Source organism: Halichoeres trimaculatus, unplaced genomic scaffold (assembly GCF_033239565.1).
Source record: "Halichoeres trimaculatus isolate MK-OKI-2021-1 unplaced genomic scaffold, fHalTri1.1 fHalTri1_scaffold_13, whole genome shotgun sequence".
Taxonomy (NCBI): Eukaryota; Metazoa; Chordata; class Actinopteri; order Labriformes; family Labridae; genus Halichoeres; species Halichoeres trimaculatus.
Window position 1 is genome coordinate 18,694,649 of NW_027437191.1, and position 19,052 is coordinate 18,713,700.

The window sequence follows — 19,052 nt, forward strand, 5'->3', positions numbered from 1 at the left end:
TTTACCCAACAGTATTGACCGCTTTTGTGTCTGTTTCCATCTGTGTGTGTGTGTGTGTGTGTGTGTGTGTGTGTGTGTGTGTGTGTGTGTGTGTGTGTGTGTGTGTGTGTGTGTGTGTGTGTGTGTGTGTGTGTGTGTGTGTGTGTGTCTTTTCAGCAGCAGTAGCACTAGATATGTGTTATTGTCCTCCTCCACTGCAGAAAGGCTCATAAAAGTGACTCCTCATCTCCTGGTCTGCTGGAGGTGTGGAGGATTTATTATGGAGGGAGTGAGAAAGAAAAGGCGAGAGAGAAGGAAAGGAAGGATGGAGAGTGGGAGGCAGTGAAGAAAAGAGAGATAGAGGGAGAGGAAGGAAGGGAGAGCTAATGAGATAGAGAGGACAAGGGGACTGAAAGGGAGTGGGAGGTTGGGAAAGAGAGATGGATGTAAATTTCAAAAAGAAGAAAATGGATGCTTAGAAATGGAGGACAGGAGACAGGATGTGTTCGGAAAACAGCAATTATTTTTGTAGTTGTTTAAATTTTTTGAAAAGATCTTTTGACATTTTGTGAAAGATGTGTGCTCACTTAATCTTTTTCTTTTAACACCTGCTGCTGGTTTGCTTAGCTTTGCTCAAAGAATGAGAACTGGGAAGGAAAGCTACTCTCAGGGTAACAAAAAATATTTCTCTCAAGCTTTCTAATTGACATTAGACAGTAGTTTGAACTTTGGTAAGTTGAACACCTTGCTTGGACATTGTTGAGTCTCGCTGCTTATCCTGTAAGCTCACAGAGACTACATGACTCATAAAAAAAAGACAAAGCATTATGTAAACAAACTGTTATAACAACAATTCATTTATACGTTTTTTTTTCCTAAAAAGTTAACAAAAAAGCTAAGCTAAATTAGTTAGCAAGCTTTCTCTTAAACATGTGTTTAATTTCATGAACTCTTACACAACTTCTCAGATTTAAAAATATTCCTCCTTTGTGGAATGAAATGTTCTCCTTCTCCCACCTGCATTCATCTTGTAACACTGTTGTAGCATTAGCGGTCAGGCTAACTCACTGAGATAACTCAATTTGTCAAGCAAGAAACAACTTTTATCTTCATTTTTAACTAAGCTTTATGTACTTACTTAATATATGAGATTTAATGGGTCAAATTCATGCTTTAGGCGTGCTTTAATCCAGATTTTCTTATCTTTAGCAGGTCAACAGCATCTGACACTTTCAATTCTTTGTGCTAAATTTAGCCAACTAGCATTAGCTTTGTATTTACAGTAAAGACACAGGAGTGTATTCCTTTCATCTAAATCTAGCATAAGTTAAAAAAAAGAGTTAATACAAATATATATACAAGAGAAACACATCACCAGCATACAACTAGCATAGTGAGCATCATAACTGGTAACAAGAGAAAACAGGTAGCGTGGTTGTGCCACAAAAAATAAAAATCACATTTTTGTGCATCAAGGGCTTAGTAATTAACATTTAATGATAGTTAATATTCTTCTGTGTAAAATTTATGAACAGGACTTTCTTAGGTCCCTGCTTTACAGAGCTAGCTGCTTGTAAACGACAAGATGCAGCTTTCCACACACACCCAGCTAAACCATTTCTTTTTGTGCTAGTAAGTTTTTTTTTTTTTTAGTTTGTCAGATTCTAATAAAAAATATGTAAAAGGTTGATAAGCAAAATAAATAATGTGTGGATTTTGTTACTTGTTGACAGAGCCAGGGCAGCTTACCTTGCATCTTGCTAGGCTGTAAGCTTAGCTGCATTAGCCTAGCATTTACCACAGATGCATGAGAGTGATACTGATCCTCCTATCTAGTTCTCAGCATGAAATCAAAAACCTATTCTGGAAAAATCTAAATGCACTGCACAGATATATCAGCCTGTTGTTGTATTTATTATGTTTTGATTGTCTTTTTGACATTTGGTTTTCCACCTGGCTCACAAGTACAACAGGACTCAAAGAAAACAATGAATGTATCATTCTTACATGGTTTTTATATAAGACTAAAACAAAGAGCATGTTGATACGTAATCTGTAAAAGAGGGCAACAGAGGAGGTGGAGTGGAGGAAGTAGATATTGATGTGTATATGAAAAACAAGATGTAAAGCTCACAGGAAGCAGAGGAAAGTTTGGCTAGTGAGGCCTGCACTGCCCATCTGTCTTACTGTCCCTTTTTGTCAGTCTTTACCCATCTGTCTGTCCCTGAGGCAGAGTCCGGTAGCTCACCTCAGATTAGCCTCAGCCCTAGCATACCCCCTTTCCTTTACTCCATTTACTCTCATATCCAGAAACAAAATATTGTGATAAAGAGGTGCAGAGTCAAGAGGGGGGAGTTGACTCAAAGTGAAGGTTAGGAGGATAGATACAGTCACACCTGTCACTTTCCTCTACAAACACAGCGAAGCTCTTGGGAAATATGCTCAGGCATCCCCACATGGACATGCGCACACACATACCTCAGTCATGCGTGTATGATTTAGCGCAGCACACAGCTCCGTATGTGCAGTTATATACCACCTCCTCCTCCTCCTCTTCCTCTCCCTCCTCCTCCTTATTGTCTCTTTGGCTGTTGCATTTCCTTGCAGCTCTTTCGCTCTCCGGCTTTCCCGTCTTATCTCTCCTTCTCTCTCCCCCTCTTTCTCTCTTCTCTATCTATCTCTCTCTGTTTCTTGCACTCTCTCACCCTCCTCCAGTTAGTGAGAGTGTAAAAGTGTGTGCGTATGTGTGTGTGTTCTTGTGTGTATGTGCCAGAGAGCTCATTCTGTTTCGACTCCAGACAGAAGATGGTAAGTAATGTCTTTCCTCCTGCATATCTGAGACGATGTTTACATTATTTGGATGTAAAGAGATGTGTGTGTGTGTTTGTGCAGAAATACTTTGTGTGCTTGTTCAATAAGTGAAGATTTATTGATGATAGACTTTATTATTATTATTAGCAGAGCAGAAATGGGTTGGCTGTAATGCATGTGCAGTTTGCGTGTATTATCTTGAGTATAATTGGTGCTCTTGCATAGATATTTGTGTATGTGTGTGGTGATGCTGATGCCTGAAGCAGGCACATTGTCAAACCATGGATGATTTCAGAGGGTAGATGGGTGAGTAATATAGCGATAGGACTGTTGACTAGCTTAAAGTAGCAGGAGGGCAGAAGGAGGAAGAAGAGAAGGGAGCATAGAGAAGTGAATGTACCTGAATGGTATGTTTCTGTAGTGATAGAAGGTGTTGGACTAATGTAGCAATCTGATGTACTCTATCAGTGTTTAAGCCAAGCAATCACCTTCTCCTGAACTGAATTCACTACATCCACGTTTTCATTGAGCCACTGCTTTTATCTGGAGCCCCTTACAGCAAATGGAATAAGAAACCCCTTGATCCTGATTCCTTCGCTGTTATCCCTTGTCCCTCGAGTTATCATGTGCTTCACTCCAGGCACCGACATAGCAGCTTAGCCGTAGCGCTACTGTAAATGGAAATGAGGGCAATATGGATGAAGAAGTGTGGAAGCAGCACCTTCAAAATCCACGAAGGCTTTAAACAGCTGACAGGGGTGAGGTTGAGGGGTAATGATGTAGCTGTGTAACCTCTACCGATATGTTCGGATCAGCGATAAATTTCAGAGCTTTATCGATGGCAGTGTCTGCAAGAATTTCCACAGTGTGTGTAGAGAATAGATCTTTGCAGGGTCAGTTAATGCATTTTGTTCCTTTTTTTTAAACTGTATTCCATAAATAAAGGGAATACAGTTAATCAGATTAATCAAAACACACAAACTAAATGAGATTTGGTTAACAAAAACATTCATTTTTCTGTTAAATCCAGTTTTAGTGAAGGATTGTTCACATTTCTAGGAAATTTGAAGGTTTGGAGATTTTTCTTGTCAAGGGGGCTTTTAAAAACAAATATCAGCCCTGTATGTAGAGCACAGTCAGTTCAAAGTTGCTAGCAACATATAGCTTAGCACTGACCTGAAACATAAACAATTACAAAAAAAAAGTAAAGGTCTGTTTTGGAAAGTAAAATACACAAAGTGCCCCAAAAGCTTCATAACTAACATTTTATAATACTTCATGCTTATTTGTGATCTTTTTTGTTCTTTGTTTTGTGATGCTCTGGACTAGAATCTGGTTTAAGCTTGTTAGTTTTCTGGCCATCTCAAAGAGTCAAGAGTCTGAAATAAATTAAGCAGCATGTTGAACAACTTTTACTAAGACATGTTACTTTAAGATTTCACTCTTTGTTTTACCAATTTCATGATAAAACATGCAGATAAGTGAGCTAATGGAAGCACATCTGACGTTATCTCCTTGTTTGTTATCTAAGCTAAATCGTGTTAGCTTAGCATTAGTCCTAAAAATGTTGCAGTTAATTCAGCCTCCCTTCTTGATCTGAAAATTTGATCTGAGAATTTTCCTGCAAAGTGTTTGAAAAAGCTTGAATAAAAATTGCTACACTAGCTTTAAAGAAAAACTTCAGTCGTTTCCAGAAAATATGAAACAGGATGACAGGTACTGGAGTTATAATATAATATTCTTATTACTCTTTAAGATTTCCTTTTAAAGAGGCTGTAAAGTCTTAACACAGAATTCTTTATGAAGAGATTTTTGAAGTATGATATTTTTTTTTTACCTTTTTGAAAATCTGCTAAGGCTGATCTTTATGTTGCCTCGGGGAAAATAGAAACATTAATGTTAAGCTGGAGTGTGTTTTCTTATCTCTGTTTACAGGAGAGACTTTCAATGACTGCATGTAAAAAATATTGAATATCAAATCGACTGAGAAGAATATTTCTACTCTGTTTAATGCCAGGTGCAGAGTGGGATGGCTGTGATAGCTGGGTCTTTTAGGAGGAGGAATGTATTTTAATATGTGTAATATATTATTGTAGGGACCAGATGACAGTCTGTACAGCCAGAAGGAAAGTGCTCCTTTGTCCCTGATTAATGCACTCACATTCTGCTTTTTTGGCACATTGCTCTCATGGACCATTTGGGTCAAATCGCTTTAGGCTTTAAGTCAAACCCACTTTGTAGTGGAGTCCAGTGGGTTTGTTCATGTGTGTTAAGAGCATGTGTAAAGTTTTAGTTGTCAAGAGAAAGAATGTAGACAGCATCAAAGACAGTATAGACATTTTAAAGAGTGGTCAAACGTGTCTTTTAAGGCATTTTTAAGATTGTGTATGTGAATGTGAAAGTTTGCATGCACTGTATGCAACCTTATATTTATCTCAAGTTAATCATGCACACTGACTCTGACAGTTTGCCTTGAGGGTGACTAGGGAAGAAAGGAAAGAGTTCAAGAGAGCTTTGAACAGCAAGACAGATAGAGAAAGAGACAGACAGAGTGGAGGGCGAGAAGACAGGCAGAAAATGAAAGGCAGCCAGAGGAATGGATGGATGAGACTGTCTGACCAGCTGTACTGAGCGTGCTCATTCACCATGTGGGCAAGAGGGGCTTGGTGAGCAGCATAACACAGAGCCTGTCAAGTCAGCTGTGATAGCTCTCACTCTCCGCTGCGCTTGCCTCTCACTCAGTAGCTCATTAAATTCAAGAGCGTGCCGTGTAGACATGACTAGGGCCACGGGAGGGCAGCCATGAATGGCCATATCTGGACGATGCAACATGCAGCACTTGCCTCTGGTCAGCTGGAGTTTCTGGTTGTTTGGCTTCTGCAGTGTGGCTTCTATCCCAGTTTTTGTTTGCTTTGAGGGAAAGTCATTGAAAGGAATATTTTCTTACTGGTAATCTTGCTCTTGATTTTGCTATTGTGGGCATCCTCGCCATGACTCTGCTTTATCCTTTTTATCTGTCTTCAAAACTTACGTTATTTTTTCCCTGTCTTTATTGAGCTTCGGATAGAGCTGAAACTAGGTTAGAGTGACATGTGGTAAAGAGGTCGCCAGTTGGATTTGAACCTGAGCCACCTGATCGAGGGTTAACCTAATGGGGCATGTGGGAAAAAAAACCTTTAGCTGCCCCTCCAATCATTTTCTTGATAAAATCTCCAGCAAAACAAAAAGTGCATCAGTGCATTGAGGAGCTGAAAAATATTTTGAATTCTGGCCCCTATTCTGATTGCAATGAGTTGTAGCCAGCAGCAAAATTAAAAGGGACGTTCATGTTTAGTTGATTAAACTCCCATAAATGTTGCCACCCTGGCAGTCAACACCAAATTGCATTTAGTTCAACCAGTTATTGAAATCTTTATTGAAATCAACCCATAATTCCAGTTGAATGTCGTGTTTCGGCTGTAGTTCAGTCACAGGGCTGTTAATGGGTCTGCTTGCCTTACTGCTGTGATGTAAATCTGTACAGTGCAAATTGGCATATAACCACTTGACCAGAGAATGTGTGACCAGCACTGACATGAATGTGCACCTGCAAGTAAGACCAAAGGCTGGAGGTGCTAGCTCTGCTAGCATTATCCACATCTTTTACCCGTGGATGTGGTCTAGCTTGGTTTGTAAAGATAGCACAGCCTATCTTTAAGATGACCCAAGAAAATCTTTCCTTTAACTCAGTTAACCTGAAAGGTTTCCAAGTAAACAGACACATTTTAAGCTTGATAGAATAGAATAGAATAATTTAGAATAGAATAGAATAGAATAGAACTTTATTGTCATTGAAACAAGTACAACAAAATTGAAGTCACAGCAGCAATCAAGAAAACAAAAGTAAGAAAGTGTATAGAAAGTGCAAAAAGCTCCATAAGAAAATAGATGATAACAGCTTGTCCATCATTGTCCAGTTCAGCCAGCCTCCACCTCCACAGGGTCCAGGACTGAGCTTCTTCAGTCATGCTCCATCTCTGTCTCCTAGATCCTGTCTGCTCACAGCAGGTGAAGCTCTTCCAATGTGGCGTTGGTGTCTGATGTTAGCTCCGTTAGCCATGTCTGTGAATAGCATGATGCTATTCTGCCCTCTGGTATTCCCTCTGTTGCTGGGTTAGCACAGCTAGCTCATCCATCTTATTGGAGATAACGATGGATGGAAGGACAGGTCCATGTCGTCACTTCTTAGCTCACACCTAAGAACCAGCACATCGTCCTCAACTCCTTCTCCTCACCTTGTGGGAAGACATCAGGGCTTACACCAGTTAGCATTGACATGCTACAGGCTGCAAACAGCTGAGTTCACATGTAAACAATGCAGCCATGGTTACATGTAGGATCTCCAAACAAACACAGGAGAAAAAAGAAGTAAAAATATCCCTGAAGTCACAAAAAGTTTAGTGTCCATGACCAACAAATGATTCATAAACAGTAATGATCCACTCCAAATACAAAGATTACGAAAAAAAAATATGAAAAAATTACAAGAAATGGATAAAGAAGAGAGAGCTGCTGCAGAAGGCAGCCATAGCCAACAGGGCGGCGCCTAGCCTATCCTGTTGTTTAACTCATGCCAGGTTGCAAAATGATCCCTTCACATTATGCTCAGTTTTGACTTTTTTTTTTTTTAAAGTTTTTTTCTGACCTTCAAACTCAACTTGTGTGGATCCAAATTTCAAGGGAATTTCCTTAAAAAGAGTAACCCCAATTAGTATCTTGCAACTGCTGCAAGCTAAAACCTTTGTCTGCGCTTGCTCAGATGATCATGCTCTCCAAATCAATGCCTGTGGTGAGTTCAGAACCCACCATAATGGTCGCCTGTGGGCCTTATGACCACCACTAGTACTGTGATGGACATTTCAAAGACAGCCTCACACCATTGCATTGATCTATATGTGCAGCAGTACCATCTACAAAGGACAGTAGAAAAATCAATGTGGAAATAAGAGCTGAAGTTGCATGAGCTAAAGATTACATATATACTGATGAGAAAGAATGAATTTAAACTGAAATCAAATCTATACGTCAAGAGGCACATAATGAATCCAGCAGTAACATAATTGTGTTTTATATTTCTAACATTCTTGCGTAAAACATGTTCATTCCTCAAAACTCTGTTTTTGTGTTATTTTTTTGTAGCTTCTGCAGTACGTTTTGTTTTCTAATAGTAGTCCAAAAACTTAACTTCAAAAGTTTTGGATTAAAATTCTTGCTCACACTGCACACAATGTTTACAAATAAATATGACAACAACAAAATAAGTGAGAACCTGCGGGGACACTCAACGTAGCATCTGTGGCACTGGTGAAGACAGTGAGGTTCATTGGATGTTAGTGGACTGAGCTTCCTTCTAACAGCCACCTTGCTGCTACAGCATTTAAGAGATCCTTGTGTAGTTAACTCCTGGTTTTCAATTTGTAACCTCCTGTGGTTTCCTGCCAGCGTCCATTATCTGAGCCATGAGTTTGATGAGGGCAACTACTGTGAATCTCCAGTTTTTCAATTAGAGAGGGATTGGATGCTCATCTGCTCGACAGCCCCACTTTAAAAAGGCAATTTATTATTTAATCTAAAATGTAAGTGTTTCATGAGGAATGGCCGAGAATATCTGATGTCTTTGGTTATGGATCTCAGAGAGCCTACTGGCCCTCACGCTGGTTGTTGTTCTGACAGGAATAAATGTGATACTTTGAAATGGGTTTCCCAGCAATAATCCCAAACACTTCAGATAGCTGTTTGTGTTTTGTTTTTGAAGTTTTGACAAAAAAAAAAAACATCTGACTTGATGTGCTGTACAGCTGCTGTCTTGGATTCTCCCGCCAGTAAATGAGCATTATTCAAAAACCCGACAGATACCAATGTTTTCTTATTCGTCTGCCAGAGCTTGGGGGAATATGTGAGCATATTGTACAAAGATGAAAAACCATGAGCCCATTCAAACCTCAGTAGTGTAGGTAATAAAAGTCGCCATGCGCTGAGAGACTAGAAGAGCCTCACTGCAGAAGCATGAATGAAAAACCTCCAATCATGGCTGACCCCAGTAGAGCAGTAATAGATCACACTTTTGGGTGCCAGAAAAAAATCACAGTGCAGTTTATTGCATTTTATTTCTCCTGTGATTTCTGCTTAACATGTTGTGTTGGGTGATAACTGTGTGCAACATAAAGGGAGGAAGAGATATAAAGTTTAACCCATTCTGATCAATAATTGTCGCTTTTATCTACTGCTGAGCTGTTGTAATGAGGTTTGTATCTTTTATCAACCACTGGATTCTTGGAGCCTGGAGTTAAGTGACGCTTTATGTGCCAACCTCTATCATCAGTGTATGAATGTAGTGTGAATGGATGACTGTAACATCTAATGGAAAGGTGTGTTAACCAATCAGAGGACTGGAGGAAGGGCTATATGGGCTGAATGCTCCTGGGTGTAATACATACAGTGTGTTACTGTAACTGCAGTGGCTTCATTCAAAGGATTTAATGTAACATTTGAGTTTTTATTTTAGGATCAAAACTACATTTAGAGAACATTTTCATGTCCTAATTATTGAAAGAACATCACTTTAGCCTGTTAAAATCTTAGACTATGTAAATAACCAGACCAGGGGGTATCTGCTCCGGTGGACCAATCAGGTCAGACTTGCTCCTGATTGGTCAAAAAAAGGGAATCGCTGACGTCGGCAAATCCCCAAAATCCAAACAGCTTGTTTTAGGTCCGAATTTCACTTTCACAAGCACTACTAAGTACAGGTTTTGTCATTAAACATCACATTTTGTGGGCTGGGAGGAAAGCCAAAGACCCATAGATTTCTCTAAAAGACCTAATAAAGTGATTTTTGCATAATATGGGACCTTTGATGACAGTTTTCTTTCTTCTTGCTTCATAGTTTACCCCTCAGCTTTCTATGTGAATGTTTTGTGTTTTTATTGTTTTCTGACCAATTGGTGGTTGCTCTGGCTGTTGATTTGAGAATGAATGGCTTTAAGAAAAGCATGTCTGCACCAAACTCAGCCAAACAAGTTTACAAAGAGCTCTAGCATCCTGGATTACAATGGCTGGGAATGGCTTGATGGAGAGATTCTCCTCTGTGTATGAGCTTTGAGCAGTACAAGCTTTGACATTCTGGTATAAAAGAGGATTTAAGAGTTTTATTCAGCTGTTAAGATCATAGATGATAAAAAAAAAATAATAAACACAGTTAACAGACAAGTTGGTACATGTAAGAAAAAACTTCACCCCACAAGTTGAAAGAACTGACACAGTGATTAAATGTGTGATGTTTCCTGTGAGACCCTTCCTCCAGTTGTTGTTCTGAAAAGTCCAAATGCAACTCCTACCTGCTGTCCTTACCTGTGACGTTTTGTGCCTTCCTGTACAGCCCTGTCTTTTACATATATCTGTACAGTCCTGTCCTCTCCCAACCTGTATTGTCCTTCCCTTTCCTGTCCTGTCCTGTCCTGTATTGACAAGACTTGTAATGTCCCATCCTGTCTGGACTGCCTTTCTGTCCTCTGCTGACTTTTACTTGTATCTTCGAATCCTGACCTGTACTAAACTGTCCAGACATGAACTGTACCAACCTGTACTATACTGTCCTGCTCTAACTTGTCCTGTCCTTGACTTTCCTGACCTGTAAAGTCCTGTTCTGAACCTGTCTGCCTGTCCTGTCCTCCCCTGTCCTCTACTTTTCGTCCTGTCCTGCCCTTGCCTCTCCTGTCCGTCATGCCCTTGGCTGCCTTGGTCCATCAGAGACAGTCACACAGAGAGCTGTCACACAGATGTCCTCCTGAAAGACAGAAGGCGCTGTCTCCTACACCCGTCAGTCTCTGTGTGCCTCTGTCCCCCCGCTCGGCCCAGCTTTGGCTCTGTTAACCCTCTTCTCTTCTCCCCTCCTCTCTCTGTCTTTCTCTGTCTCTCTCGCGGCACCAGGCGCGGCTCCCCTCCTGTTCATCTACCCTAAGCATTGCTGAGGTACTCCTGCATGAGTTCTAATGCATCGATACGGCCGTCACCATCAGTTTCTTCACTTTCCTTTCCCAAAATCAAACACAATCCTTACTTCCTACAAAGCATGACTGCTTCCCCTCCTCAGCATCCTGTCTCTACCCTTATGTGCTTGTGCTGTCCTGCCTGCTGCCCTGCTGCTGTCTCTCTGTAGTTTTCTACTCACAACACTTTCTGTTCCTCCTCTGTTTTTGTGTAGATGTGGTCTTGTTTATGTTCTTCTCCTGATTTTGTCTTGTAGTAAAAAAAATGTCCCGTTGCCCTCATTCTTGTACACGCACTGTATCTAACCCTTTCCACACCCGAACACCCTCCAAAAATAAACAAACCCCATCACTTGGCATATTCCTCAACTGCGTTTCAACCTCAGAATTGAAGTTGAAAGATGCTTGAATTATGTATTTGAATGAAAGTGATATTGCTTGCACAAACAAAGCGAGTTTCTCTCCCTCTGTGTAACACCTCGGTCCCTTTAACACTCACACAGACACACAGCAGCATGTAAAAAGGAAAAGGCCGTTAAATGTGCCGTAAGCCTTTTTGCAGCTCTCCTGTGCTTGTTACTCTGGTTGTTGCCCAATGACTGTGATCTGTAAAGACACGGCCTCAGTGAAAGAGGGGATACGAGCACTGACAGATGTCCAATCTGATACTGGAATGCATTGATTCACTGTAATTGCACAGTGTTGAAACCTGGAGAGGAGTTTCATTTTGTCATAATTACACAATATCCATCTCAAAGGGCCTTGAGGGTTACTTTCTTTTTAAGTTTATTTATCTTTTGAGGTAACTAATAACAACTTTTCAGATATAAACCAACAACAATCTCTTTGCCTGGGTTGTTTTTTTATTAAAAACGTGACACTACCAATATGAAAGTCGTACAGTTATTTTGTATTTTAGTTTATCATCAATAAGTCACCGTTATACTCAAGCATTGAGTAATTAATGACATAATTTAATTTTTGCATTGTCATCAGTTCAGTGAAGCACAAAAAAAGATGCTGTGGGAGTTTTCAGTGTTTTGTGTTTCTTTAAACTTAGTACTGTGTGATACCCAGTTTACAAAACTAGATACAGTACAAAACATTACAGTGGGTAACAATGCTTTACAAAAGTATATAATACAAACCAAAACAACATATAAGAAACTTGAACAAAATGATAGATTTGATAAAAATAGGATACAATATTTTAAAATACAGTATGGTACGATAAATTATAACAATATGATACAATGCTTTACAATTCTGTATAATAGGATACAATGCTTTAAAATAGAACAGGTAATGGTCTATAAAGGTACTTCTGAATTCATTAATTCATAACAACAATTTGTTAAAATACTTTATGATACAATTCATATCAATACAACACTTAAACTTAACTACACTACAAAACGGTTAAACATAAAATATCATACAGTTGAATTTAGCTCAATATAACAAAATACACTACAGTGTGATGCATACTATGATGTACAATAGAATGCAATACGATATGAAATAACTGGATACAATGTGGTACATTGTGACCCACCTCAAACAGCACATTGCGTATGATACTAGAATACAATAAAATTCAATATGATTTAAAATTGATTTAAAAAGAAACACAATATGATATACTCTTTTCTTAGTTTTCTGTAAGGTTTGATTCCTTTCAAAAAATATATATTTGAGCGTAAGAAATTCAATATTGATTTTGCCTTATGTAATGATTCATTCGTGCAGAAATATGTAAATAAGGTAAAAAAAAAAAAAAAAGGTAAGAGAGATGTCTTTCCTGAATTAGTTTCCAATATCTGTGATCTAGGTTATCCAACTGAAATTGAAACAACAAACTGTAACTGGATTACCTCTGTCAAAGTTGGTAACTTGTACCCCCTCTCTCAGGTGGTCCCAGGTGTCTTGGGCACAGCCCGGGTCAAGCACTCACTTGTGTTCATTTCTTGACTTTCATTTACACACACACACACACACACACACACACACACACACACACACACACACACACACACACACACACACACACACACACACACACACACACACACACACACACACACAAACAGTGATAGAGGGATGTGTCCACAGAAGCAGCGCTCTACTGAATCTGTTCTGAACTGGTTGTGTTCTTCATCTATTTTTTGGTTTCATCGTGTTGTTGTCAGTTAGTGTTTTAAGTGAGTTGTTGGGCAATTTTTTTTATTTTCTAATTTGATTCATTTGATTGTGTGTACTGGCTTAGTCCTGGCATGTGTGTTATCTGTGTGTGTTGGTGAGAGAAGAAATAAGGGGACTTCGAGAGCATCTGTGTTTTTTAAAAAGCGCCACTAACTGATGTGTTGTGTTGATCAGAGCAGGTGTGCATGTCTGTTGCCTGCACGTGTGTGAGAGCGTGTGTGTGGCATGAAGGTGAGTGACTGTCCTGTGGCTTCCCCCAGGCCTCACGGAGAGAATTCAGGGCTCACCTGGATGAGGTCATCACGCTCAAGTCAAGGTACTCTACCTTGGACCAGGTAAACCTACTAACCTTCTACCAACCTCTTATCTACTGGCATGCAGGCCACTGGCATCCCACATTGCACCTCACCACACACACACCAATACACACAGACACACTCACAGTAGGTAGGGAGGCAGCTGAGGAAACATTTTATTCAAGGTCACACCAGTGTTAGGATCCCCTTACTATTCTACACTAACACTGTGTCTGTGCTGACATTTCAAGAACAACTGGAACACAGCTTATGACAGACTTTGATTTAGCTGTATTAGTTGACTGTAGAAGAAGATAACAGTTAAACCTAGAAGTGTGAAAATGTCATAGTACAGGGGGTTAGAGAGGTGATATTAATGTCATAGACCCCTAACATAACATTCACGCATTGTAAAATAATATGCCAAGTGTGTCTGGATATCTTGCAGTTTGAAAGTTTACAGGTTTTCCAGATTCTCTCTGAACACTTTTGGCTCACTTCTAACTAAGCAAGGTGTTTTTTCTTAAGTGGCTACTTTTTTTAAGTCAGACAGAAATCAGTTTTAAAATGTTAATGTGCAAACATAAAGATTCAGAAGTTTTTGAATGAAAATCTGATGACAGTATAAATGATGCCTGAACTGTTGGTAAAACCACACATTCATACCAATGGTTGTTTTGTCCTAAATGTATCTCAATTGATGCTAATTTGAGTAAATAAAATTTTCTTTTGAGACATTTTTTCTTTAATAACCAAAAAGTTAAAGATTGACTAGAATCAAAGAGAGGTGGAGAAGCAGGAGTTGAAGTCAGGCTGCTGCAATAAGGACTGTAGACCCCTTTAAAACCTATGTCATCATGAAGATGTGCAATTTGGCAACAAAAGAAGTGTTAAGCTTCTTATTTACATGAGTTGTTGAGCTTTAAACACTGAAAAAAAATGTAAGCAGCAAAAGAATGGCTGGCCGTTATGTGGACAGTTGTCAGAATCTACGTCTGACGGGATCATGACTGCTTCAGAGTGACCAGGTGTTTTGGAGTTACAAGTGACCATGCTATCTTGATCTTGATCTTTAGCAGATCAATTATCTTAATTTTTGAAAAAAAAAAAAGTTTATGTCTTGATCTTCCGGAGCCTAAAATTGTTAACTGTTCATCAGAGTGAGTTTGTTTAGGTAATATTTTGGGTATGGTGGTTCACCCCTCTGTGTAGCTTGACAAACTATTTAACTCTGCTGTAATTTGTTGCCAAAATGTGTGTGCAGCTGTAACCATTTACAAACAGTAAAAGGGTCTTCAGTCAAATCTAAACAGGGCACACACTCCACCTACTGATCTCAATCACCACTTGGAATGAAATTATAAATTTTACAGTCAAACACAGAAGTTTGAAAACTTTGTTTGCAGATACTTTAAGAAGAGAAACTCCCAACAAGCAAATTCAGGGAAGCTAGAACACTCAGATATGCCAGGTCCAACTGCTAAAACCGCTAGACAACATATCAAGATGCTCTTTGCATGTTATTAACATGTGTAAATGGGGTCTTTCTTTCCAACACAAACACACATTTTACACTCGTTACAGAATTCTTCACGGGGAGGTAGGTCATGTAAGGAACAGGTTTCAAGTTCTGTGTGGTGATACTTACAGTGGTATCATTGGCAACAGTGATGATCAAAATACTGAAGAAATAAAAACAGTTGAGTTTAAAGTTGTTGCCGGGTGTATTGCCACATTTAGTGGTCAGCAACATTCCTCATCATCGCCTTGCTCTCTCTGATGAGCTCCACCAGCACTCATTCTCCAGCATCGATCACCCATCTGGTCTCTTAGTGTGAACTGTGTGTTTGCCTGGTTGAATTGTCGTGTTTTACTTTTGAAGAAGGTGTGAGTGTTTGAGTTTTGAATTTGAGTGTGAAAGCGTGAAAATATTGTCTGCGGGGCAGCGGCTGGATGCCAACAGTGCTGCTACACCCAGAGGCCGTTTCACTCCGCTGCCTCCTCCCAATCAGGCTTATGATTCAAGAAGAGAGGACGGTTGTGACTTGCCCAAGTAGCGTCCCTCCCTCTCCCGCTCAAGCCAGCATTTTGTCCTCCGCTCCCTTCCTCGTCCTCATCCTCGTCCTCGTCCCGTCCCATGGGGTGAAACAGTCCAAGCCAGTTTCCCTGCCCCTGTCACAGCTCCTTTCCCGCTCACACCGGGGAGATAAATCTTCCTCCATTTTGCATAATGTGTCTGACAGCTCCTTTGTTTTTGTGCTGAGCTCAGCACCACAGCGGTTGCATCCGATCATTTCCTGGAGTGTCTCCTCAGCTGGCTGCTTATCGGCCCCATCGATTTCCCTACACGGAGTCTCGCTGACCTCTACACCCTGACTACTCTATGTCCGTAGATGCCACTGCAAGCACAGCCCATTGATCTTTCAGGCAGATTTCATTCATTTTTCAAAACATTTTTGGTGTGCTTTCAAATTGCAATTACCCAACAACATGCAATTAAGATGTCACCAGGGTTGTCAGGCACAAATCCTCATCAGGAGCGCACACACTGATACCACAACAATGGCTTTATGTATTTCTTAATGGTCCTTTATTTCCTTCTCAGGCCTTCTCTCTTTGTGTTTGTGTGTATGACGTGTGTGTGCTGACATTTGCATCCACATGAGCTCATCCTCTTCTCTCACATTGTCATTCCCTCACCAGAAACAGGGGGATTATAGTGGAGGACAGATTAGAAACGAGTGTGCGAGTGTGTCAGTCTGCTCTGTCTTTTCCTTTTTTTCCTCTTCTTTGCATCAAACACCTCATTCTGCTTCTACACTCCACATTTTCTTCTCTGTTCCTTCCAAAGTCACACTTCTGTAGATTTTTCACACTCTTCATCTCCATATACAAACTGTCTCCCTATTCCATGGCTCCCTGATGGTATGATCCTTTCTATGAGGCTGGTTTTATTTATTTTTTTATTTTTATTTTTTATTTTGTTTGCCATACTAAGGTCTTGTTTCTACCCACGTCAGTTGGTGTCATCACTTCACACTGCATCAAGCTGTTTCTTAGTTTACAGTGACTGTGGTTTTACTGCATTTACCTGCTGCAGGACAGATTAATGGGTCAATTATTACTATAAAGGGTGTGTGAGAAACTGGAGTAGGAAGTGGAAAACTTGTGTTTCTTGTGGTTTGTCCGTGCGTCTAAAGGAACTAGTAAGGAAGTGAGATTCTGATGTAATTGTTCTGCCTTAATTGTGTCATTTTTTTCTTATTTTGGATGTCCGTTGAAGTTAGCAATGCACACCTTGTATAAAAATGTCCTAGCTGTTGGTCCCGAGTTTTCATATGTTCTTTTTTCAATGTCTGCAAGTTTGATCTGTGTCATGCTGTAGCTGTATTTAGCTCCCTTAATCCCCACCTCTGTTTTTTCTCTCTTTTTTCATCATTTCATCTACTTCTCCTTTTACATGAAGGCTGTGCAGCTGTGGCACAAATCTTCTAGAAACCACAGCTGTCAGAGGTCCACTTGAAAATAGGCTGTATGTTCAAAAAATTGTCAGTAAAAGAAAGTATGTGTACAGGAAATAAAGAAGATATAACAGCATCTATATGTGGCTTAAAGCCTAGTTTCAAAAAAAAAAATAGGATCCTGTGTAAAACGTTAATAAGAAACGATTTGATGGTTTGCTGATATTGAGCCATTGGAACTGTAAGTAGACCAAAGATGACATATTCAGTGTTGAAAAAATAACATTCAATATAACTTAATGTCAAAAAGTTGGGGCAAGAGAATATTTACCATTATGTTTACCTCTTTTTTCATCAACACAAAGGGTTTAGGAAGAGAAATGTTTTTCCATTCTTGTTCGGTATAGGATTCAGAAACTCCTCTGTCGTGTTTTTCTTTTTATGATACTCCAAACGTCGTCTTCATGCATGTTAAGTCTGCAGGCAGGCCAGGATAGCAACTGGACTCTTCTACTACAGAGCCATGCAGAATGCTGTTTGGCACTGCTCCTCTGAACCTGACAGGTTTTCAAAGACGTTGTCTGGATAGCAGCATATTTTGCTCTACAACCTATGTATATCATTCAGCACTGACACTGCTTTCCCAAATGTGGGCACTTATGCATCTCTGGCTTTTGATCTGTTGGTGGAGGACACAGCATCCATGATTTGTTAGACCACAAAGCAGTTTTCCAGTTAGCTGCAGTCTATCCCCCATGGCCCAGGTTAGGTCAATTTTTCTTTGCATGGTGCATTTTGAACCTGTATTTGTGGATGCAGTGACTAACTGTGTTCACAGACAATGTTTCTTTTATATAATTTTGAGCCCATGCAGTGATTTCCATGGAGTCATGTTTGTTTTTAATGCAATGCTGCCTCAGGGCCTAAAGATCATGGCCACCCACTTCTGGTTTTCATCCCTGTTCTTTGTATACAAGGATCAAACAAAATGTCTGAATCTTTTAACGATAAGATGTGCTGAGGAACATCATTTTGTGTGTGTGTGGAACTATTTGATCTCATAGTATCTTGTGCTGGACCTCTTCCCATCTAAACTTGTGAGAGATGCGGCCTCTCAGGAATGCCCTTCAAAAGCCAAGACACGTAACCCACATGTCGTTGATGAAGCTAATTAGTTTGATGTTCCTCCACTTAGCTTTTTCAGTGTTTGTACCTTTGAAAAATAAGTGAAAAATACTGCTCACCCTTAATGAAAAGTGAGCATTTATTTTTTGTAAAACACTCAATTTTTTAATTTTCCAAACCTGAAATGTTGTCTCTGCTCTATTTACAATCTAATATGGGGTTATTTGATTCCGAACCATCAAAATCTGATCGTAGCAACAAATGACACAGTATTTGGGGTTTAGACCAGCCTCACATGTACTCCCGTAAGATCATAATTGTACTGCTGGTAGCCTTGAACTGTGGTTAAATCATTCAGTCCACTGAAAGCTCAAGAAGTTTTTAGCCTGAGTAAAATTAGCTGTTGACTCCTATAAACAGTAAATGCTTTTGATCAAAGTAAGCAATCGTGATTGAACACATAACTGCCCACTGCTTAACTGTTTCTGTTAGATATCTTTGGAAGTGGTCCAATCTAAGGTTGAGAGTTTTATTAACCTGATTTGTATTATTTAGTTGGTCAGTTGGTCTATTTGAAAGCCATACGTTACCAATGACAGTGTTAATAAAGCATTGGTGGGTTTAAGTGTGGGTTACAGTTGATACCATAGACTGTATATAGAGTGGACAGCATGGCTCCGCCATTTACCATTGTACGGTTTTGAAGCCAAAATACCCCAGTCACAGGCACAGCCATTGTTGCAGTTGTGCAGCCAGAGTCTTCGCAGGAACGATGAGGGATTCTGGGAGAATCTGAGTGGAGCTGGGTAACAAAAATAGTAACTCTTTTTTTCTTTTGAGAGTCTAATAACTTCCTGACTCTACCTCCCGATATTTTATAATCCCTGAAAAAAATACACGAGAACGGCACCCGTCAACTAACGTTAAACGTTACATAAAGCCTCGTTTGTAACCTCGAATAACGAATGGAAACGAAACTTTTCAGAAAAAAAGTGGACTTGAATACAATATCAGGCAAATGATATCTTCAAATCACCACAACAATTGGACGTAAGAAACATTTCTACGAGGAGTATTAATTTTTTAAAGATTGACAACAGCCCATCTGGAATGGCTGGAAAGCCGGATTTTCTAACCTAAAATGCAGCCAG

The 19,052-nt window shown here is 39.8% G+C and overlaps 1 protein-coding gene across 8 annotated transcripts in view; it reads left to right on the plus strand.

Annotated features, from left to right (window-relative positions):
• Window positions 1-19,052, plus strand: part of gphnb (gephyrin b) — a 124,479-nt gene that overhangs the window by 84,373 nt on the left and 21,054 nt on the right. For 3 of the 8 annotated variants that reach the window (XM_074684716.1, XM_074684717.1, XM_074684719.1), the window contains exons 9-10: window positions 10,759-10,800; window positions 13,280-13,354. The exons of 3 other annotated variants lie outside the window; for them this stretch is intronic. In XM_074684716.1, the coding sequence (XP_074540817.1) occupies window positions 10,759-10,800; window positions 13,280-13,354 (117 nt within the window). The remainder of the gene's footprint in view (window positions 1-10,758; window positions 10,801-13,279; window positions 13,355-19,052) is intronic. 2 more of the 8 variants (XM_074684718.1, XM_074684720.1) reach the window with 1 other exon arrangement.